The 24,769-nt window shown below is 42.6% G+C and overlaps 1 protein-coding gene across 1 annotated transcript in view; it reads right to left on the bottom strand.

The window, feature by feature from the left end:
• Positions 1-1,856: 1,856 nt before the first annotated feature.
• The window catches only part of LOC146809777 (endonuclease domain-containing 1 protein-like), a 309,446-nt gene continuing 286,533 nt past the window's right edge, over positions 1,857-24,769 (bottom strand). Inside the window, exon 2 of the mRNA XM_085616623.1 lies at positions 1,857-8,393. Coding sequence (XP_085472749.1) covers positions 7,854-8,393 — 540 coding nt within the window. The 3' untranslated portion in view covers positions 1,857-7,853. The remainder of the gene's footprint in view (positions 8,394-24,769) is intronic.

Raw genomic sequence — 24,769 nt, 5'->3', positions numbered from 1 at the left:
TGTACTTATCCACAAATAAGATCCTAAAAGGACCTATTATATCCAAGGCAATATCTACCAATGGCCCTGTTGCTTGTTTGTATAAAACCAAGGGCTGACTTCTATACTTTGACACTGTATCACTTGTAAGACATTCTACACAATTTCTTACCAGCCTCTCTATCATCAAATCCATTCCTGGCCACCAATACATCTGTCTTACCCATACACCTGTGTGATCCTCTCCTATGTTTTCAATATTCCAAGATTGTTCCCATGAGCCCTATCCATCAAGCATTGTGTCAAAGCCATAGAAGGTACAAGTCTATCACCTCTCATAATCAAATCATCTTTGAGAGAAAGTTTATCCTCCAAATTACAGAATGCTTTAATCTCTTCATCCCTGACTTGCTTATCCTCCCAATCTTTCCAACCATCCTTCAACATCAAAACTACTTTATGAAAAATTGTATTTTCCTCCAATGTTTTTCTCCACTTATCTTCCTACACAATTCTGTTTGTAACCTCACGCAGATTTACATCTTCCTTATTAGTACCATCTTCAAATAAATTACCATCAGAGATCAGTTCCTCATTTTTTTTTGGGGGGGGAAGTTTTATATAGCGCGAACTAGACCCAATAAAACGAGTATCAGAGCGTTTTACATAGCACCAGTTTTGTTACACAAGGACATATTCATTTTTTCTTAGGCACAGGGAGATTAGGTGATTTGCTCAGAATCACAGGATGTTGAGCGTCATGGCCGAGACTCGAACCTGGTTCCCCAGCTTCGACGTCAACTGCTCTAGCTGCAAGGCTACATCCATTACACAACTTTGAAAAACAATTTGCTGTAGAGTTAGTTGCTCCAGGGATGTAAGGTAGAGAAAAATCTAATTATTGCAGAGCCACCACGCACCTGTGAATTTTACTAGAGATCATTTTCAACCCTCTCTTGGAGAACACCTTCTTCAATGGCTTGTGATACGATTTTATCTCAAAATGATTTCCCCATAAAACTTCCTAACTACCCCAAAACTGCCAAAGCTTCTTCCTCAATGACTAAATAGTTGTTCTCTGCTCCTTTCAATCCAAGTGATAAAAACAAAATAGTTTTCATCTATCCACCAGATCTCTTTAACAAAACTGCCCCTAACCTTTGGAGCTGGGATTTGTCATCAGAAAAGTATCCACGCCAGGCTCAAAGCTACTTTCACTGACCACATATTCTAATATTCATTTAGGGTTACAAAACTTATCTTCATAACCTTGATTCTAGATAAACTCCATGCCTTTCTTCTACAATTGTCTCAAGTTTTTACTTTTCTTAGCAAAACGTGGAATAAACTAACTATACCACTCTGCCATACCTAAACATTTTACCAATTCATCCTGTTTCTCTTGACTAGGTATTCTTTTAATTGTATTTACCTACTTATCTCTGGGATATATACCTCCTGGTATAATCTTATGACATATTCAATCTCTGAAACATTAAACTTACATTTCTCTGACCTCAAAGTAAGACCACTGGCTTTAAACCTCAGCAAAACTTCATCTAGCCTTGTATCGGGTTCAGTCCAATCTTACCCATATACCATCACATCATCTTGATAAATGTTTACTCCTTCAATGCCCTTCAAAACACTTTCCATTGGCCTTTGAAAAACTGAAGCTGCCAAAATAAGACTAAAAGGCATCCTTACAAACTTGTAAGTGCCAAAAGGCGTAACAAAAGAGGTTAGCTCTTGAGACTGAGGATGCAATCTAATCCGGTGATAAGCAAACGCCAGATGCAGTTATAGTCAGTAGTTGTTGAATCTTCTGTAGTCTGTGCTTGTCACCAATGTAAAGATGATGACACCACCAGATGAAGTTGTGTACAAACAACTGTTTATTAGCAAGTTTCTCCCAAAGATCCCATCCATCGAGCCTCCACCTCTGATCTCTCATGTTTCTCTCCTCCAACCATTAGAATTATAACATTAAACCCACAGAAACAGAACACTGGAGACCCCACATTCACAGCAACCCAACATTCTTAGGATACCACATAATCATTTGGCATGACAAGAACAATTTATGCGCAGACTAAATGTATTTTTAAAATCACACACAATTTCATATTTGAAATTTGTTACAAACAAAGATAATTTGAGAGAGTAGTATGCCCCACAATACTGAAACCGTATGCTGTAGGTATTACAATTTCAAATGCAAATTTCCCCTTTATCACATTCAAATAAAACTTGACATTCATTGTCTTTGTAGAACCCTTTTCTGCCAATACTTTTTAAGTAATCAGGAAGATGAGTAACTCTTGGTTGCATTATTCAACTAATGTGACTTGAGAAACATTGCCAACAAGCAATAGGTCTCGCTTATGCAAGAGCTATTTGCTTTGCCAATGTGTTTTAGCCATGCTGTACAGCTGGCGAGGCCTAAAAATATATCCTAAAGGACCTGCTGCCTATCCCACCTCAACAGTCAAATCAGGACTCAACCAGCAGTAGAAAACTTCAACTAATCTCTTGCCCTCCAGAGCAGATCTGTTGGTCACTCATGGGCAACCTCCACCGTTTCACGGCACTCATAGGACACAGTAACTGCACCATTTTGCATTCAAAAACCATACACGTGTGTTTAGGGAAGACACAGGTGCAACGGATTGTTTCCTAAATTGTAATATTCCTAAAAATAACCACTGGAATTGTTGTATTACTCCTGCACATAATTACAGAGTAAGGTAATTAGTGGCTGGAAGAGCTTTATCGATAGCCTTCATCGTCCTGGGTCCATAAATGAAACCATTCGAGTCCTATTTACTACCGGCCCTTCCTTGCTGTTGATGGTGGTAAATCGTAGCTCGCGCTGTTCTATTGAGCTCCTCCTTCCCCAGCTTTATCAAAGCATACATTGAGTCTTTAAACTGGTGGTGCGCCCGAAGATGGGCAGAGGAATATTCTCGAAAAGCTGTTCTTAGTTTAGTTTAGAAAAGATGGAATAAAAATCAGGAGCGGAGCATTCGGGTAAAGACAACTGAGCGTTTGCAAGTTTGATTATACAGAACAGTGCCGCCAAATGGGGCCGCTCCAAAACTCAAATGGACTGATTTTCCATTCGGAAATAGGCAAGGAGCAGAACCTCTCTCTAACGTGTAATTGCACCAGGACTCTTGACCCAAGAGGATATACATTTTAAAAAAGCACAAACTCGTTTTGGACAAGTGGCCTCTTTACATTATTGCACGGTGTAGTGAGTCTGAGCATGTCAGAGAAAACAGTTTTGTTTATATGTGTTTCTGTTGCATGGAAGCTGTAGAGGGGAGGGCGGTATGATTTGACCCAATGGGCCTGATCACAAATGTAAAATTACGCATTAGTGTAGGTTTACGATTTCTTGCTATTCAGAAATGAATTTTACGAGTAGTATGTTTACAACTGGGGAGTCTCCACACTTCTGGCTGAGGCTCTGCGCATAAAAAGATAGACCTGTCCTATCCTTTTATGTGCAGAGTCTCCGCCACAAATACAGAGACCCCACAGTCCTAGAGATACTACTCGTAGAATGTGTGTGTGAATAGCAAAAAAACTAGGCATGGGCAACATTTTAATTACATATGGGTAATCGGAAATATGGCTGTAATTACGCGTTACTCTTGTGATGCGAAATTACATAAATTACACGAATATGCCAACTTGAGTAAAAAGGATTCATTTGGGACAAAAATCCTACTGCAGGAGCACTGCAGGAATAAACTACGAGTGAGCGCATAGCTGCAGGCTTCTGTTGTTCGTGTCCTGAAGCATTTAGTGCTATTTTCTTACAGCAAAGTGCATCCTCGGCCCATTTGGGACGCAAGGGTGCATTTTTCACTAAGAAAATAGCGCTATGTGCTAGATTGCGTTTTGCACTTAATTACATGTCAATTTACAGCAATTATGAGTAATTACTCTAGAGAGAATTATGCCAGTTACCCCTAAAATAATTGTACATTTACACTACAGTGTAAGTTTACCTTTGTGAATCAGGCCCATAGTGTTTTGTATCTGTGTTGAGGTGCTGCTTTATTCGAAAGTATAATGTTGTCTTTTCTGTTTGCAGCACTCGCCGTATTTTTTATTTACCTTTGTCCTCTTTGTAGAGTCGGATGGTTAAAGGTGCAAGGTACATTTTCAAGCAGTGGAATACATTAATGCTCAGAGCTCAGAGGGAGAGTATTCTTCCAGAACTCTCTAATCTGCCCATTTCCCCTCACTTTGTAGCCCCTGGTAACTCCCCTTGAACTCTGACTTTACCATGGAAAATAAAGTAGTCAAAACGGTTTAATGTGAGTAATTTTAGTGACGATGACAAAGCATTGTTGTCCGAGGCATTGTTGTCGCCATAGTTCTACCCTGTATTGTTTTAGGTGGGGTACGTGTATTTTTGCTGTAGTTACCATGTTGATTTGATTGTTGTGTGCATTTTTCTTGTGCGATGGTGTTGTGTTTTGCTTGTAGTTCTTTCAGCCTCCCACATTCAAACATAAACGCTATGTGACACATTCCTACTGTGGAAGTGCCACAAGAATTTAGGCGTCTCTTCCACCAGCCCTCACGAGTCCCCCTGTGTAGCCAACTTTAAAAAGAAAATCAGAATCTTCTTTATTGAAACTCACTTTTTCTAAGACCATGACCGATTCTTCTAATTGTTGGCCGTTTTCACTTGCTCTGTTCTTCACTGAGTTATAATTGCCATCTTTTAGCGAACTCGTTGGGCATATCAGCAACAACCGGCGATAATTATCGCTAAGCACACTTAGCGCTAGGATAATTATCGCCGGCTAGCATGGATTTTTATCACTGAGATAGCGTGCTATTAGCAACGCTTATCTCAAAAGCGATAAAAATCCTAGCACAAACTGCCAAACGTGAGATTATCGCTGGAAACCCAGAGATAATCCCATGAAGTTTGGCGATAGCTAGCTGATAGGGCCTCACATACTTAGCCATGATATCCACCTTCCATAGGATATCATGGCTAAGTCAGTTTCAAAGCAGGCATAAGGAAAGTAGCGATAACAGAGGTTATCCAGGGGAGGAACGCCCACTTTGTATCTCATTAGAGATGCAAAGATGGGCGTTAGGAATTCACGCTCTAAGGCAAGGTTTCACGCAATAGCGTGACCTTGCTGATATAGCGATAAAATTATCGCCGCTTTTCGGCCGAAAACGGCCTCAAAAGCGGCGATAATTTTATACCGCTGCCTTGTAGATATGCACCTCGTGTTCTCTTGTGAAGCGCTATCGTGGCCAAAGCAATGTTCGCGCTATATATAAATAAAAAATACTGCACTAGAGATGGCATTTGAGTACTAAATAATGTGCGATCGATTGGTTGCAATGCTTTGTGCATATGTTTATTCATAAGTACATTTCGTAGACGTGGATTGCATCTTTCTTTTGAGCTAGATGTATTTGATGTCTGTACTATGCTATAGCCTTATAGTCTGCCGTAGCAGGCTATACCGGCTATTAAAGGCCCGTTCCCGCCTTAAAGGCACGAGCGGAAGGCGTGGGACTTTAACAAGGGAGCGGGACTTTAATAGCTGGTATAACTCTGCTACGAACGGCTATAGGGCTATTAGAACATTCTGACACAAGAAGGAAGAATATTCTAACAAATAAAACAAAGGCTTCTCAAAGCTCAAGGGGATTTAAATCCTTTCGGGCTCCGAGAGGCCTTTATAAAACATTGGAATGTTGCTCTGCGGGCCTTTACTGGCCTGTAGAAACAGGGAGCACTGCATTGTCTTCAATGGAGCTCCCAACATTCCAAAGTTCTAATAAGGTATATGTTTTTGTGTCGAGTGTGGGTGCTGCAGTACATGTTTTGCTTAATTCTGTAGCGCTGCATGGCTCCATAAAAGCACCCTGAAGTGCAAATAAGCGGACAGGAGAGATGGAACATAGGGGCAGATTTAGGTTTCCTGGCGCATCCCTGCAAATCAGCAAGGATGCGCCAGGAATGATGCGTCACGCAAGTTTACCCTTGCGCCACACATGATGCGCTGCATTTACAATGCGGCGCATCATGGCGCAGGAATAAACAGATGCGTGACGCATCCGATGGCGTAAGGTTGGCGCAGTGCTTCAGTTGCGTCGCAAGCGCGACGCAACTCCAGCACTGTTCCAACCTACCCTATCCCTAACATAGTGCGTCAAGCCTTGCGCCTGCTTCAAGCAGGCGCAGGGTTTTGGCGCATCAGCGTTGGGAAAGTGACTCAGTCAAATCTTATAGATTTGACTGAGTCACTTTTCAGGGGCGTTCCTGCGACGGAACGCCCCCCCCTCTGTCGACACGCCCACGTGAAACCTGACGCAGGTTTTACATGGCGCAGGGCTTTACATCGTGACGCATCTCCATAGATGCGTCACGATGTAAATATGGCGCAACGTGGCGCAGGGTTTACACCGCCGCGTCACAAAAGTGACGCAATGGCGGCGTAAAAGTGGCGCATCTCCAATATAGATCTGCCCCATAGAAACTAGGAGATAGGACAGTAGAGGCAAGGTCAAGGAAGCCATGGAGGAGCTTTGAGGATGAAGCGGTCCTTCCAGGCACTAGTATCATGTAGGTGTGAGCGATAGCGAGGCATTGGGGAGAGGAATGAGAGAGAGATAGGAGGTAACACGAGAGGCACTGAGGTCATTGCAAAGGGAATGTTTGAAGGGATCGTGGCACGGTAGTGTTAGGAAGCATGCGCGTGCACTTTGGAGCTGGCCATTTGAGAGATCCTGGTATCAGGAGACTGACTCCACACTCCACAGCAATAACCATCAGGCCTCTCTTATGCTGTCTCTTACTGATAGAGATACATTGGCCAGTGTGTCCACAGTTGAAGAGGGAGTTGGGTGTTGGGAGATCTCGGGGTTCTATATTTCTATAAATGGTCAGATGTCTGGCGGGAGAGAGGCATCCGTCTTGGGTAGGAGCCCTCTTCAAGGTGCTGAAGGCTTGTCTCTGTCATTCACATAGTAATGCATGGCCGGGATTGGCTTTCAGTAGCTCGTGCTTGGAGCATGAAGCAGGTGCAGGATATGAACCCTGCATGCTTCCCTCCGGGAATTCCAGGGCATCTCTAACAGATTTGCAGGAGATGGGTCCTATGGTTATTGGGGTGCTGGCTCAGTAAAGACAGCACAGTGCACTGCATGGTATATTGTATTGAGTCAGACAAGTCTTGTTGTGAGTAATTGAAGTGGTACCAGCGCGATGGTTTTGAATGTTACCTTGCTAGGCTATTTCCTTTAAAATGTTGCTTTTTCTGCTCTGTTTATCTTTTCTTGTGACGTGGCAAAGAAAATAGCCCTGCTCCTCTCTCCTAATTAAGTATGTGGCCGCCAGAGCGCACCATCTCCTTTGGAGAGCCACTCTTACTTAGGCCTGGGCAGACAGAATTTCAATTACACTGAAGTAATCATAGTAATTTTGGTAATTCTGTGTGGTCCTTTCCTGCTGGCAAGGTGTCAGCTCACCCCTCTCAAACTGTACTCTTTGACAGATGAGCACACACTTTATTCCCTGCCTTCAGTGGCTTGTGTTTTGACCTGTGGATCCTCGAGAAACAGAAAGGGAGTCCAGGCGCTGATTTTCCAGCAATCTTGCAGGAGCCCTAAATATTTAGTGTTCTCGGCCTGTGCCTTAAATGGTGTGCCGTGAAAAGTTGTGGAGTCGTTTACTGTTGGATGAGAGAAAGTGAGAGCTTGTTTTTTTTCATCATACCGATTTTGGAAAGCGTTCTTTGATTAGTTTTGATTACACAGTGCTGCATTCTAAACCCATACGTTTTTACGCAGAACTCATTTTCGTCCAGTTCCTACTCTACGCTTTATTTACAATCTGCAACAAACAAGCTGGGTCGTTTCATTTCGAATACTTCAGCAATCGCTTTTCGAAGTTGTTTAATAGAAATTGCGTAGGTTTTGCCACCGTCTATGTTTTCCCCTATCTCATATTCAGATTTGATTGGCTTTCCCATTGCATCAACACAGCAGTAGGCTCCCCACACTTGCGCCGGAATGTTCACTCTACGATTGAGGTAGTTTTTTCCTGGGATGACGCCCCTCAGCACATACATTCGAGCACAATTCTTGACCCCTCGAACCTTATTTTCATACGTTTTCCATCCACTTCTGTTGAAGTTCTTAATCATTGGCACGGCATTGGTGAGGGTGCAGGTGGCCTTTTTATCATCATAGGAGTCTTGATCTGCTACAGGGGTCAGATGGCCTCTGTCATAGTCACTCTTAATATAGTCTTCGTTCTCTTGCTGACTATCACCAATGTCATCCGAGATTCCATTGCTCTTCCTCTCCGCGTTTGTCTGTCCTTCTGTTTGCATCTCCTTACTGAGGCGGGGGTCTACAAGCTGCAATGCAAACCAGAAAATAGTGAACATATGGATGTGGTGGCAAGTGGCAACTGAAAAGGAAAGATTTATGTTTATTTCAAATCAAATCCATCTTTTTTCGGATTTTTTTGCAATCCATAAATGAGATAAAAATATACCAATGCATTTAAAATTCAAATTAAACGACATTACATAAACAAATTAGCACGAGTAATACAAGTTAATTAGAGACAGATGCTATTCTATCGTGCAGACAAATGGTACTTGTGCAAAAGCTGAGTGGAGCAGTTTCTCAATATAAGTTTTACAAATGTGTATCCAAACCAAATCGTTGATGGTACTGTAAACCTGGGCTGCTGAAACATATTATAGAGCCAAACGATGTGCAAATGTCGCATGGGTACAATTAAAGCAATTTCTCTGTATTTTCAAGTTTTACAATGTTGTGTCCCAACCAGTTCATAATTGATAATGTAAATGTGGACTAATAAAACATGTTATACGAATACAGGCTAAAGGCATTAAGAATAAAAATCCACAAAAATATAGATGTAACATATTAAAAACCGTATCTATCCTTACTGCGTAAGTCACTTTCATATAACATGCTATTCTAGAAATGTTAGGGATTTCCTTCTTTCCATTGCACGTGTGATATAAGTAGAGGCAGCACAACAAATCACATAGGTCTTTAAGTTACATAAAAAGTTAAAAGCATCCTGATAAAAGAGAAGTTTCTCTGGAAAAAGAGGGAACGCAACAAGCCCTTTCTAATATCTTTTCAAAAACCCACTAAACATAAAATGTTTGTTGATTAGGTGGCTTTCCATCACACGGGTATTTAGGTACGTTTTTTGACCATGTCTCCATCTTCGGGAATGCTATTGAGTGGTGAAGGATTCCTAACCGAAGTCTTCTAATCTTTCCTGTGTGTTTGTTACTGTTAGTAGGTACCCGTATTCCATGTTGGATTGGGCCTGTCATGTATGTGGATATAGTCGTTTTTTTACTTTCTCTATTCTCCCTTTCGGCCCTTCTTAATATTTTCAGCTCTTTTTTACTAAACCGTAAAATGCTTGCTGGGGTATCAATCGTGATGTCATCATCAACTTCTTTAAGTAGCCTGTTCACCTAAGTCAACCAGGGAATCTTATCAAAATGCTCAAGTGTAAGACAGTTTTCGATGATATCCTTTGTAAATCTGGTTCCTACCTTATTACACATATTATACCAACTAGTGAACATACTTAGGTGAATTACATCTTCAAGATAGGGAATATCTAGTTCTCTAGCAATGATTTACGATGATACAGAGCGATGGACTACCAAGAGTCAGCATAGGAAATAATTTTTCCGGTTCTGCAGTATCGAGTTCTCTGCCGTGTAGCACCGTATGTAGCAGTAAAGGTACATTTATTCTTGTATTGCTGCTCCAGTTCTCTAACTGGTTTATTGCATATCTTTTTGGCAGATCTAAACAAGGCCTCTATTGATCATACAGATTTTAATTTCGCCAATCTTAAATGCGTCTCCCTGGAACCGAGATGTGAAAAGAGTATGCCCAGGCAAGAGAAGCTACGTACTTCCTCACGTTTATGCTCCCTCCCATGATGGGTCTTTTTCCCAACTTTCCCCTTCCCACAGATCATTGAAAAGGTTTTAATCAAATTAAGTTTCAGATCTTTTTGCTCTTAATAAGCAACAAATGTGTTGATCAGTTGCTGTAGATCTGGAAATCAGTACCGTATCTTCACCATATAGGAGCACAGGGGTTGTGCAGGAACCAACTCTTGGAGCGTCAGCGTCCGTTTGTTGTAATATTCTATCCCCCCATTTATGTACAATGAGAATAGGAGGGGGGAAGGACGCAACCTTGCCTAATGCGTCTGGTGAAACTGAATATGAGTGTCTAGATGTCATGAAAATATGCATAAATCCAAGATCAGACTTTAAGGATAAACGTCTGATTCAGCTCAACGATGTCCATTTTGTAGTTGGCCCATATTTGAAACTGACACATTAAGAGCAGCACATGTTGTGCTCCTTATACATTATGTTGTCAAAGCTTCATGGTTTTCAGTTGTTACTTCAGCCCAAAATTCGAAATTGATTGCCCTTACCATAACATGCAGTATACCTGCTCAAATTGGAGTCACTGTTGTCATGGGAGAGAGAAATGCTAATTCAGTTGCACAAAATTGTGTTCTGTTAGCATATTCATTCAATGGAATCTTCACAGGTGAATTAATAGAGGTTTAAGAAATTGTTTCAGAAGCAGAACAACAGGGTTGTATCAGAACTGTTTTTGAGAAAAGTGACAACTGCATAGTAGCAAATGTGTTATTGCAAAAACTGATGCCCAGGTATAGATTGCCAGTTTCTCTGAAATCAGATCATAATGAGGTCTCAAAGATGATGTGTGTAGAACCACAGATTGGACAACGATTTGAAGGTTCAAGCATAATAAAGCAACAAAAAGACAGCACAGAGTTACACTTTACAAAAGACTGTGTTTCAGCATCACCAAAGTGGCTTGAGTATTTACAAGCAAATGCACTTGTGAAAAACACTGATGAAAACACTAGCCATTGCTGTGTAGGTCTGGTTGATATAGGGAGTGCAGTTTCTCACCAGATTGCAGCTGCTACACAAGATCTGCATAATGGATGGTGCAACAACTTTGAGCTAAGAGATGCTGTGCTGAAACATCTAAATCTGATCAAAGTGAAAATAAAAGTGAAAGGCTTGGGTTGAAAAAGTGCAAAGAATTGACGGTGCTCTCAGAGTTTCTCAGCACCTAAGTGGTCAAATTTGCATGGAAAAAGTACAGAATGCCACACTGTATGAGCCATACTGATGGCAAGCTGATGACAAAGAGCAACTAAATGCTGAAACTGTCCTGTTGAATTTCTTTTATTATTTCAGTTACTTATTTTAGAGAAGACTAACAGTTCCAAGAAGATACTTACAGAACTCTGCACTAAACTTTGAGCTTGGCTATATATGATCTGATTACAGACAAAAACTTGTGTTTGCCTTAGATATAGAGGTAAAATTATTATATGCTCAGCTTTTGCAATATAAATGTCACTTGTGAAAAAAAAATAAGTGTGATGATTTCAAATCATTTGAGGTATCATGATTTGTTATCATCAAAGGGTGAACTGATAGAGCTAGATTTCTCAAGATTAAGCATTGCTCTGTTTTGTGTTTCAAACAGACTGCATTTAAATTGGCACTCAGAGTTTGGTGCAAGTAAAACACATGGCACATGAAAAATGAAATGAGGCCTAGTCAAATGCTTTTTAAAAGGGGCACTTTTGGTGCTTGCAAAGGGAAAGACAACAAAAATGAGGCCTGGTAAAAATGCTTACAGTCTGAAATGCTTGAGCTGAATTAACGTGTTTTTTCAGTGTAGAGAAACACGTGATTGCAGTTTTCGTTTTTAGTTTTGAAGATAAAATGAAATGTGTTCTTTCCTCCCAGCTCCTTTCCCCTATAATCTACAAGAGACTTTGGCTTTGTTGCATATTTAGACAATACATATTCAGTTCATAACACGTCTTTTTATAATGTGTATTAATTAATGCACCAACACTACAAGTGGGGCAGAAGCATTTTGCATGAAAAGCTATCTAAAACATTAGAGCATGTTAATGTATTAACTGTTTGCGCTTTGAAAATTTGCACTGGTGCATGTTTTATGCTGTGTTGTACAATGCACATTTTTGCATGTTGTGCACAAATAATAGAATAGCTGATTTTAATTGATAGCTTTTGCTAGATAATAAATAATACAGGGTGATAGTATGGGGAAAGGTATACATAATGGATTTTATTTCATAATTTGAAAATTCATGTTTTGTCTTTGGCCTACCATAAAATTGGCTGCCTGGGAATCCAGCATGGCAGAGAATTGTGCTGAATGAGAAACGCATGCACAGAACCAGCTACATTCTGCCAAGTGCCTCAAGTGAGGACAAAGGGGTCAAGGCCACAGTGAACTGTACATTTTTGTTATTGTGCCAATTTACCAGTGTTTGTTGAAAGTATCCTTCCTGCGAGCGATAGGAAAGGAAGGAAGAAATGGACTGACACATTTTACTGCCTTAATATTGAATATTTGTATAATTATTGATTGTGAAATATATGATTATATCAAGCATTAACGCTTCCTTTGTTAAAACTGGTTTTGCAATGAGAGCAGGATGGTGAGACCCTCATGTCATCTATGTTAACCAATCACAGTGCAACTTTCTAAGGAAACTGCAACATTATTAGTGTAGTCAGCCAAGAAGTAGCGTATAAATAATTACCTCTTTGGAGGTGTGTTAGCTTTAGAAGCTTTAAAAGCTTTAAGGGGCGTGTGAGCTTTTTGGGACTAGAAGAGATAGGAGGAGGAGAGGAGAGGCAGCAGATGAGGCCAGACATCATATGGGTTAGGCACGTGAACGTCATGGGTAAAGCCTGGGAGGAGATTGCGTCCGGGGAGAGATAGAGGAAGGTGGGGGCCTTTGCTCATATTTTTTCAGAGAGTCCTTGCATGTCATATTTTTGGCAAGGCAGCTCACATTCCTCTGTGGTCTTGTGAAGGGTGGTCTGTCTCTCTCTGTGAAGCACAAAGATGCAGATGAACAGACCAGGGCAGAGTGCAGCTAGAAAAGGTTTAGATTTAAATGCTAAAACTCTAAGTTTATACTTTGACTAATTAACTAGCTTTGAAAAGATTTATTTGTCTTATGCATTTATTTCTGTTTCTGGGAGATTTTTGCCAATTATTAATTATTGATTAGCCTTGTAAACTCACTCTTGAATTATATTTTTCCTGAAACTCTTTAAAGAGTTCTGACTAACATAGAATTATTGTTTTTTTCCTCCTGTATGCAACCTACAATATGTTTGCGTTAATTCTATTTTTCCTATTTTCAATTCTGTGACCTGATTGAAATTTGACTAATGAATAAAGGGTCAGAGAACTTTAACTTTTAACTAGAAAATAAAACCCTGTAAAAATACTCACAACTCTCTTTATTGGCTTAAATATTAATTGCATTTTTGATTTTTCATGTTTATGTAAAGTCTCCTGAAGGTAATACAGTGGCAAGGGTCCAGTACCTTTACAGCAGTAAATTAGAGGTAAATGAGGTTTTGCATTGAGAAATTACCATTTAATTACCGCTGGATCAGTAGGAAGGCGTAGCCCCTACACAACAAGGTCCTGTTTTCCTGCACATAGTTCTGTACATATGCAGAATCCCCGCAAGATGTTGCCTCCAACGTTTGGTCTGGTACTTATCTGCGAGACGCCTGAGTAGTGCTTGTGCTTGTCCACAATCCCCTCACTTCTGTTTCCGGAAGCATTTGTGATGGTGTAGCCTCTTATATTGTGATATTTTATAGGTTTTTCAAGCTTGAATTTTAAAAGGTCTTTCTCTTTCTCTTTACCCATTATTGCACTGCCATGCATAGGTTGTCATTCTCTTCTATTGATTCTGGCAGTTGTCATAACTCCTCCTAACCCTGCTCCAGGCACAGGTTATTTGACTCAATATGGAGTTCCCAATGCTGGTGTTGCACTTATCTTTGTTGTTGAGGTGGATGCAGCACACCGCTTAGAGTTATTTTATTCTTGGTTCACCTTCCCGGCAGTCGATGGAACAGATAATTTGTTTCATGAATAAACTGCCACCGCGGTTCCACAGGATTATCGACCTCATATATCTCTTGAAGTTCCTCTAATGGCTTCGCAACATACTATATGGTTTAATGGCGCCCTTCTCAACCTGTAACTGAGGTTCGTTTAGGCCCCTTGTCAATTGATGGGGCCACTTGGCCCATTTTGGCTGGGTATACCCACATCCAAATTATCTTAGTGTTCCAGTCGCAGAGCTAACCATATTATATACATCCCGGTGGTGTAACTATCAGTCCTGTCATGATTTATTCAGTGATGGGCAAGCGTCCCCAAAATAAGGACGAGCTGCCTTATTGGCTTGCTGAAACTTTGGCCAACAAGAAGCTGTTTTTCCAAATACCGCACCTGTGGTGAAACACAGGATCGTGACGATGAGTTTATCTAAAGGCCTTGTTTTCAAGTTAGCTGATTGTAACACTTCGGGTAGAGTGTTTTCCGCGGTATATTCAATGTGTTTCGGCACCCTCTCAATGACCGTTCTCCCTTCCGTGATTAAATGTGTTTAAGATGAACATGGGGCCAAACCTGCCCTGGAGTTTGGAATGAGACTGGTGGGAGTGTTCGATATTGTTTGCGATGTGATCCTTGATAATGTTATGGGTGATGCAGTAAGCTTGCAGGTGGCGCAACGCTTGGAGGCTGTTGCAGATGCAGATAACGCGAATTGCTGAAGATTATTGCTAAAGCTTATAAAACCTTAAGGCGCAATAGTCTGGGAATTAAGCCTTTTACTCAATCACAAACTCAGAATCAATCTCAACAAAAAGCCCAACCTGAAAAGGATTGGTTCCTTTTCTTTCCTGGAAAAACAAAAAACAGGGGCAACAACAACAGAAGCAGGGTTTGCGTGTGGGTTCACGACACCCGAAATTTCTGAGCGTACTTATGAGTTGCGCGAGCGCACAAAACTTAAGACTCCTGAACGATTTCAAGTCCCTGATCAGTGCTCTCCTCGTTCTTTACAGGACTGATCGGACTCTGGAGTCGCTGGTGGGGGGAGTCAGGATCGTGGCAAAGTTGCGACCACACAACAGGAATGGGATAAACCTCGCCAGTTTGACGTGAAGGCCAAACAAGAGGGACTGCCTCGTTTTGGACCCCCGTAGCAAAAGAAAAAAGTTGCTGCTTTAACAGCGAAATATCCCTCAGACGGTGAGGATGCTACTCCTAGACGGCTGCTGGGCAGTGACTCTGCTCGACAGCGCAGCGGAGGTTGCCATACTGCAGGAGGCACTGCATCCCTGTGTGGAGGCGAGAGCAACTGGTACATTCATTAGAGTAGAAACGGCAGATGCTCGAGTTGCTCCCCGGATAGACTGTATGAAATAGTACTCAAAATTGAGGGTGCTATACAGTGTGAGAAGCTGGGTTTCTGTTGCAGTAACCCCCCCACTTTTTGCCGGAATATTGATGTACTTTGACTTGATGTGCCCTGGGTCCCCGCCAATCAGGTTTCCAGGGCCTGTCTTCTTTCCCCAAAACTAACCCAAACCCAATTGGCATCTCTGGCCACAGGTGAGCCCCTGGTAAATGGTACCACATGTACCGAGGGCACTGTGGCCAGGGAAGACCTCTAAGGGCTGTAGCATTTATTGTGCCACCCTTAAAGGCCCTGTACCTTTACACACACACACTGCCTTTGCAGGCTGCGTGTCGTGGTGCAGAACAAAGTGAAAGGTCGACATGGCACGGTCAGGGACTGTCCGGGACTATGTGGGGAACACAGTCAGGGACTTGGGCAAGGACTGGGAACTGGGTAGAAAACGTACACAGAAAGAGGAGTACAGCGCTGCCCAGGATCATACAGGGAGTTAGAGGAGAAAAAGGGATCCAAAGGGGAAGCCTGTACAAGTGAACAAGATGGGTAAGACTCAGAAAGGAAGGGCACTTATGAGGCAATTTAGCATTCAGAATAACTACACCCAGGAGGAATGTGCAAGACATATATATGAAACAACATTAACAATAAAGCGGAGTGTGGGGTAAAGCACTCAGGAGCTCCACACGTTAAGACAGAAGCTCAGTACGTTTCTCACCCACAAATGCTGTTACAGATACTGACTGCAAATACCCACATGTAGGATATGCATGCAAAGGCAGGGTCTGTGTAGCTGATACCTATGGTGATTTTATAAATGTAACCTAAAAGACAATACTTACAGTGAACAAGAAACACCACCTAGATAGTCAGCTGTGCCCGCGAATCCTGGTGATCAAACAGGAACACGCAAGGCAGTAACAGCAAGGGGGTAGAACTAAACACAAGCACAAATAGACAAGGAGCTAGCAAGGAGGAGTGCTTAACAGGAAAGGAAGGATATTACAGGGCACACTTGACAGAAAGCAGGCAACAAACGTACAAGGCAACAGAAGCAAGACAGCAGAATAGAAAGACAGAAAACTAGAACTGGAACCAAGGAAATGGGAAGAAAGGCAGGGACTGGAAAGGGATATACAGAAGGGGAGGCTACAAGGGTATACTAGAATAGTGCAGGTTAAGGAATCAAGAAAACAAAGCAGCATAGAAGGCAGTGCTGGGGCAGGAACAAGAATTGAGCTAAAGTTCAGGAGTCAAGGTAACACAGCAGACAGTGCTGGTTCAGGAATAGGAAATTAATAAGACTTCAGGATTCAAGGTAGCACTGCAGGCAGTGCTAGTTCAAGGAACCAGGAAATAGCTACAGCTCGGGAAACAAGGAGTCGAGAGGACTGCAACCAGGCAGTGCAAATCAGGAACCAGAAATAGCTGAAGCCGAGGAACAAAGAATTACTAAAGCTCAGAAACTCAGGAAACAAGAGCACTGCAGGCAGTGCTAATTCAGGTACAAGGAATAGCTATAGCTCAGGAACTCAGAAAACAAGGTAGCACTGCGGGCAGTGCTAATTCAGGAGAAGGGAAACTGCTGCAGGTCAGGAACAAGGAATGCTTTGGCTCAGGAGTCAAGATTGCACTGCAGGCTGTGCTAGTTCAGGAGGAGGGAAACTGCTGCAGTTCAGGAGCAAGGAATGCTCAGGCTCAGAAATGAAGGTAGCACGGCAGTTAGTGCTAATTCAGGAATAAGGAAAACAGCAGGAGCTCAGGAACAAGGAATAACTAAATCTCAGGAATCACTGGAAACAAGGATATCAAAGGCTCAGGAAACACTGTAAAAAATCATTGATCTTACCGGTATACAGCTACAATGACCAACCTTGGCCGGAAGGGAGCTGGGACTTAAAAGAGCTCACAGTAATCACATGCAGCAGGTGTGAGCAGGCTAGCAGCAGCCAGCCACAGGTGTGCTGAATTCCTCCACCCATCCATGGCCTGTAGGGGTGGAGACAAAGCAGTGAGCAGGGAATTCTAGGTAGTGGAGTTCCAAACATGAGCAGGCTGGCGTCACGAATCAGCAGGCTGGCTTTCACAAAACCCGGCATGGACTGGTAATGGATGTCAATTCCTCAATGATGTCCAAATGCCTGGAAGTCAGGATATACATACAGGGGAGTATCTGGAAGCATATTAGAACACTGGAAAGCCCCACAATTCAGCCCCCTAATGGTGGGCACGAGAGCACAGGGAGTGAATCGTGACAGGCACACATCCCTGTGTGCCATGCCTACAACCCACTGCCCTGGCATAGATCAGTTACCTCTCTAGCTGGGTGCACTATACCTGTGGTGAGGCTACAGGTGCATGAGCCCTGTACCCCTACATTGTCTAATTCCATTCTTAGACATTGTAAGTGCAGTGCTGCCATTAAGAGTATATGGTGCTGGCAGCTTGTCATTACGAACACCACAGCACCATAATGGCTGCACTGAAAACTGAGAATTTTGGCATCAAACTTCTCAGAACATTAAACCCACACTGATGCCAGTGTGGGATTTAATGAAAAATGCACTCAGAGGCCATCTTAGAGATGTCCCCTGCAAAACTACCAGCCTCTGGTGGGTTCCCTGACTGGTACACACCAGCCTGCCACCACAAGACATGTTTCTGGACCCCTGGGGTGGGAGCCTTCACTCCCTGAGCCCAGGAAACAAAGTATTTCCTAGGCGGAGGTGTTCACACCTCCCCCAGGTCAGGAAGAGCCATCTGTGGGTGGGGAGCTTCAAAGGCCTTGCAGCCTTTGTAATGTGATGCCCTGCCTATCTTGCTATCAGGAGTAGGCTCCCTTCCTGTCTTCCCCTCCTTTTTGGCAGGAAGACAGGCAGGAAAAATTTGCCAGCACAGAAGGTGTGCCCACCTCTGCCAACTCCACCCCTCAGGTGGGGGAGGTGAGGTGACGCCCACTCTTCAGTGCCCACCATCTTGCAGATGGCATGCACTCCCCAATTAGGGATTAGGGATTGTGCTCACTCTCCCATGTGGGGTGAGCACACCAAGGGTGTAGTCACCCTAAGTTAAGAAGACATTAGCTACTTACCTTGAGACCCCTAAAACGCCCCCTAAATACAGTATTTAGGGGGCAGCCCTGAACCAAGAAGTCAGATTCCCGCAACCTAAGAAGAAAAAGGATGAAAGAAGACGCCCAGCAGCGGAGACTGTAGAGAACAGCTGACTTGGCCCCAGCATCTCTGTTCAAAAGAAACTCCCAAGAAAGACTCCGAACCTGCTGAGGAAAAAGAAACCGGATGCCTGGAACCACCACTGCACCCGTCACGTACGGCCCGAGTTCGAGTGGCCCACCGGTCCCAGTGATGTCTCTCAGAGCTCCAGAGGGTTGACCCCTCCAGGACTCCCTGATGTCACCTGCAGCATCTGCACGGAGACCCCCCAACCGCGTGTGGCCCGGTAAGGTGAAATCTGACCTCAAAAGACACTTCCGCATCCCGCCGTCCAGCGTCCTAGAGAAAAGTACCCAAGGTGCACCTATGTTCCCGAGCCCTCCAACTTACCTGCCCAGCTGTTGGTTGATCCAGGAATTCTTCCTGGACGGAGCCTGCAGCTGAAAACCAAAACCAAAAATCCCCATTGAAAGCAACAGGGCAACGATGCCAAAACAGCACCCTGCACCCATCCGCACCTGTGCCGCCCCTGCGCCGCTGCGGGTGCACTTTGTGTTCTAAACCAGATCCCCCATTGCCCTGAGACTAGTAACAGAAGCTTGGCTACCACAACCAAGTGGCCTTTGCACTCTGCACCCGGCCGCCCTAGTGCCGCTGAGGGTGTAACAAGATTGCAACCTTGTCCCTGGGGGACCCGTGAGTCTACCCCCAGAACCTCAACTCACACTACCAAATATTTACCTTCAAACCGATAACACTATTTTCCTCCATAGGATAACATTGACTGTTTTTCTTGGAAAAGTTTCTAAGTGTGGAATTTGAATACCTAAAGAAATTCTTTAAAATTGTACGAACAAACAAAAACGATTTTGCTTACCTGTCTACAGGAAATGTCCCAGAGTAGTATCCAGGAGTAATACTCTGTGTAAGAAAGTAATCTCAAAAGTAACTTACCTGTAATCTTACTGAAAATCCTATACAAAGTAAATGTACTGTATTTACAAAGCATTGCATTTCTCAGAAACAATACTGTAAGTCAAAAGAAATTGCATTTACAATTGCAATTCAAACTGTTTACAAACTGCATTACTACTGTAAAGTATGTATTGCTTACCTGTGCCAGGCTTGCTTGGTTCTAGAAAATAAAATAACTAAAAGAACATTTTCATACAAAAACAATTGGTCTGAAGTTCAGTCAGTGTACAAAAAATACTTAACACTGTCCTCTGATACTGCCTTACTGCTTGACCAAACTACTACAAATAGAGAGTGAGGTGCTATCTAACTTTACCTCTGCCTATCTTTGGGGTTGCACTGGACTCTGCACACACTATACCTCACTTTGGTATAGTATATACAGAGCCAGCTTCCTACACTGGTGGATCAGCGGTTGGATATGCAACTTTGCACTTGTTGGACTAACTTGGTTACCACCTGATCACACAACAGAACTCTTAAACTTTCTTTAGAATTCAGATTTTTTTTAAATTGGTATTTTTGCAAAATTACTAAAAGTCTTGTTAGGGCCATGGTTAAGTCCGTTTAGAATTTTAGAAAAATAAAAAGTTACTTCAGCTAGGGATACAGGGGTTAGACATCTTTTTTAACAATGTCTCAAAACAAGAACCCAGCTGTTAGTGAAAATAGCCACAATGCCATAGAGGACCTGGTTGAGGAGCTTGACCTCACCCCTTACCTTCATTTGTCTTTCAAGGAGGTAAGGTCCCTATGCAAAATTAAAAATATAACTATGGGGTCCCATCCCACAAACAAAAGCTCCTGGCGGGGTATGCTAAGGACCACCCATCTGAAAATGGTGAACACCATTCAGATGAGGAAGAAGAGGAAGGGGGTGACCAGGTAGATCAACCCCCTTCACTTCAAGGGGAGAAAAGGTGCCAAAGTGCCCCTGACTCCAAGAATCAACCTCTCAGTACCTAGATCCCATACAGGTGGATCAGGTACCCCTAAGGACAGCCTCAATGAAGACATCCTGCTAGCCAGGTGTAGTGAAAGAGCCACTCTTGTAATCTGGCACCCTATGTTGACCTCCGACCACCACCATTTTAACTGACTTTAGTGTGTTAGTTTACCCTAGCCTTAATGTAGGATGGTCCTGCATATACTTGCTTCTCTTCCATCCTGTAATCTTGCTGTCTTTCTTTGACATGGCTTCATGTCATCCTGCTTTCTGACTTTACCTTGCTTCAAACTTTTCTGTGTGCATAGTGGTGCTTGTAAGTTGTGTGGATGAGAATTATAGGTGCTGACTATTGCCTTTGACAGGGCCTCATGTCTGACTCTGCCTTGCTTCTGCATGCACAGCAGTGCTTGCAAGTTGTTTGGGTTATTCACATTCAAGGTCTTGCTGTTTTCCTGAGCGATTGTTTTTGTTTAGTGTACTCTGGAAGGCTTTGTGAGAGCTTCGTCAAGACAGAGGCTGGAAGAAGTGCGAATGGAGGAAGAGACTTGAGAGCTCCTTACTGCCATGAGGATACTTGCTTGGAACTTGGCCAGATCTGGTAAAATTCCTCTGGTGGTGGGAGTAGGTCTTTCACGAATCGTCTAGTGTGTTTAAAGCTGAGGGTTGCAGGCTGAGAAACTGGGAGTTTGGATTCCGGGTGAGGGCAGACGTGTCTATCTCGGATTGAACCCTGGCTTGCTGAGCTCTGATCCCCGGCTGTGATTCCCCCAGTCAGAAGTGGGCAGTGTATGCACCAGGTGATGTATTTAGTTGTGTGGTTATTTCCATTGTGATGTGTGGCCAGTGGCTTTGATCATTTGAGGTGTTTTCTTTGTGGTGTGGGAGGTACACATCCAGAGTAATCCTCTACTGTGTATATATATATATATATATATATATATATCTTTCTGATCTCTTGCAGGACGTCCAGTGTATCTTATCTCATATCAGTAATTGCTTGTTTATTAATCAGTATTATAGTTTGCTCAGTTATTGATTCATGCCTTTAGATAATAATTTTGCTACATATATTTGAATCTTATGCATTTGGTATCTGAGATAGCCTTTGTTTAGAGAGTATTATGTAATAAACCCCAAGCCTTATTCTAAAAGTGACAGAGTCTTTGCATTTTGTTAAATAAAACCCCTTTTCAAAAGGTGCTGTTTGTTTTGTGTTGAAGTCTTGCTGTGCCAGGGGTGGTAAGACATGCTCAAATGTGTATTTTATTCAAAGGTGCAGTGGTATATTTGTCTCCCAGGTGGGAGTGCAGGGATTGGGTGTGGCTTATTGGTGATAAGCCACATTCAAAACATTTTTGGCGTAGTCGGTTGCAGGATGTGAACGTTGATTTAAGGGGAAAAAATATGTATTTTAGAAATTGAAAGCAGACTCTTAGATATCAATTGATTTATTTGCATGGGGGTAGCCCATATGATGTGCTGGCTCATGAAGTGAGCTAATTGTGCTGAGTTAGAATTGGTGTGTGTGTGTGTGTTTAGGTGTGTTTTGTAAAAAGTGCTTATAAATAATTTGCTACGTTAGGCAGAAAGGGCTGGATCCCTTTCAAGTGTTTATTAAGAAATGTATACAAAGTATGTTCAGTTGCAGTGTGAATTTGAGACATGAGAGACACAGTTTGTGGAGCCAAAAATACCTCTGCAATGTTAACCTGTCAGAATAAATTAATGCAAAGATAAGTGGGAAATCTACCAGACTGTGGCAGAAAGAGGATATTGTTTGTATCATGCGAAATAAGTATAGGTAAAGCAGAGGAAGGGTTAATAGGAGAACAGTGCGTTTAAAGGTTGGAATTGACTGGAACCCTGAAATGAGGGATGTTCTTTGTTTGATGTCTTTGGAAAAAGCGCTTGAAATTGTTTGGTTTCTTTGAGAACATGATAAAATAAAAGGAGCGTTTGCAATTGCTTTCCCAGGCAAACTAATGAATTTGGTCCTTTTCTGAAAATGCCTGGAATGAGTTTCTTGTTGTCCTGGTTGTTCTTAATTTGTAAAATGTAACAAATGTAAAAATATGGTTTGATTAGAAGTATTAGAATGTATACATTATTTTAACATAAGAAGTGTTTCAACATGAGAGAAATGTCAGGATAGAAATGTGCATTTAAATCAAAGGCAGTTCTGTGACTGTTCAGTAGGCCTGGGCCAAAATTCCGTTCCGTTTGCGGAAATTGCGATAATTTGGCATTTTCGCGTTCCGCGGAAAGCACGTAAATGTCAAAATTTCCGCATTCCGCAGCTTAGCGATAATTTGTTTCTTGCTTGCGCTGTAAAATAATACATTCTCACGTGCGCGCGATCGCCTTACCTGAATCCCCGCGTTCGCCGACAAGTTTTCCCCGCCGACAAGTATTCCCGATCCGGTCGCGTTCTCCACGAGATGTTGGATTGTTGGTAGCCATTTGCGCTGTCTCGCGACAGTTCGTGCCCGCAGTAACGTCATGCGTCGCGCGATCACGTCTTTCTTCTCGCGATCATGCACCGCGAGACAAGTGAAAACAAGATGGCCGCGCCCGCGAGCAACCGCATGGGTAAGTTGGCGAGCCGCAACCACGCAGAAAATACCGCGAATGGGCGGGAAAAAAACGTCCGCATCTTCGCGATATTTCCGCGTTTTTGCGGAGATTTTTAACATTTTCACGATAATTTGCAAAAGTGAATTTCGCATATTCCGCCCACCCCTACTGTTCAGGCCAGTGTGAATTTGTGCTGCACTGACATGCATTTAAATGTGCACTAGGACAAGTGAAATACAGACTCATAGTCTGATAGAGGGCAGTGTATAGCTTTCAGATAAGAACAGAAGAAAGGGAGACAATGGTGTATTAGTGTTGAATAAAATGTTTAGCTTGTGAATTCTGTTTTGTTCTGACAAGAGGTGAAAGGGTTGAAAAAAAAAATGTGAGGCTGTTTTCCATCTCAGACATAAAATGTGTCCTGGGTGTGGATGGCACGCAAATATTTGGTGCAGGAGGAGAAATGAAATACACAGTCAGGGATGGTGAAGTGCTTGCGTCTTTAAGCTAGATGTTTGGGAGGTTTGCAGTGAGATCATCCATCAGCGCTGAGAAGAGGTCAGGCTTTCTGTGAAGACTGAGGAGGAATTCCTACGGGAGGGGTCATCCCAGCTCCTCGTCCCAGTAGACAGAGACAGCTTCTTTGAGATAGATGTTTGGGAGGCTTGCAAAGGCGCAGGTTCCCCCCCCTCCCATGAAGAGAGTCGCAGAGCAGACGAAAGTTGGCAGGATGCATGCCACTTCGGCCTTGGAGGAGATAAGGTGGGGGCTAGAGGCAGCAGAGGAAGAAGGCTCTGCTTGTTATTTTTGGCAAGGGGCCCAGAAAGTTCTGCGGAAGCCTTACAGAGGAGGTGCAGCGCTTAAGGGGGATTGAAAGACACACAGAGAGCAGCTTCTGATAGTTTGAAAAAATGAAGTAGGAAAGAGGTACAGAGAATAGGAGTTAAAAGGTGTCTTTTTGCCATCCTTGTAACAGATTTGAACATTAGATGTATTTTTAAAGCAATTTGAAAACAAGTTAGTCTTTATTTTTTTAACAGAGAATTAAACATGTACTCAAGCCATTTGTTTTGACCAGCTAGGATGAGTCAGATGTGAAAAAATGTGAGTTTAGAAAACGTGAGGAAAATGAACAGACCAGTTTTTTTTATTTTCGAATTAACGATCGCTGTTCGTAGGTATAACTTAGACATGTTGGTAAATAATAAATTTTGCGTTACAGGGAGGAATGTTATTTTAGAAACTAAAATGTAGTCAATTCAGGAATGTGTAGCGTGTTCTTTATAGTTTTTATAATGAACAGGGAAAGGAAAAAATGCAATGTGATTTCTCAGGTCCTAATAAAAGTCCAGAAGTGGAGATTAAGAAATAGGATTCCCCAGATTGTACTGCAAAGCGCAGCTACAGTTACTGTGCATGACAGAGCATTTAATTTCTTTACAGATGACAAGGCTAAAATCTTGGAGACACGATTCAGATTTGGTGTGCATATCTAAATACGAACATCTAGGAGATAAAGATCATACAAACAGGTGGGCAGACAATGAAGGGATGTATATCCCCTAGGTTTTCTCAGATTTGTGATTCTTGTGTGTTAGAATGCACAAGCCAGACAAGTCCCACAAAAGGTGAAGGGCTAAAGGAAAATTACCAGAGCAGATGGAGTGCCTTGGGCTGCTGCCAATTGATAAAGGGAGCATGTATTCAGCA

Source organism: Triturus cristatus, chromosome 7 (assembly GCF_964204655.1).
Source record: "Triturus cristatus chromosome 7, aTriCri1.1, whole genome shotgun sequence".
Taxonomy (NCBI): Eukaryota; Metazoa; Chordata; class Amphibia; order Caudata; family Salamandridae; genus Triturus; species Triturus cristatus.
The sequence above is the reverse complement of the archived record's forward strand: the minus strand, read 5'-3'. Positions and strand labels throughout refer to the sequence as shown.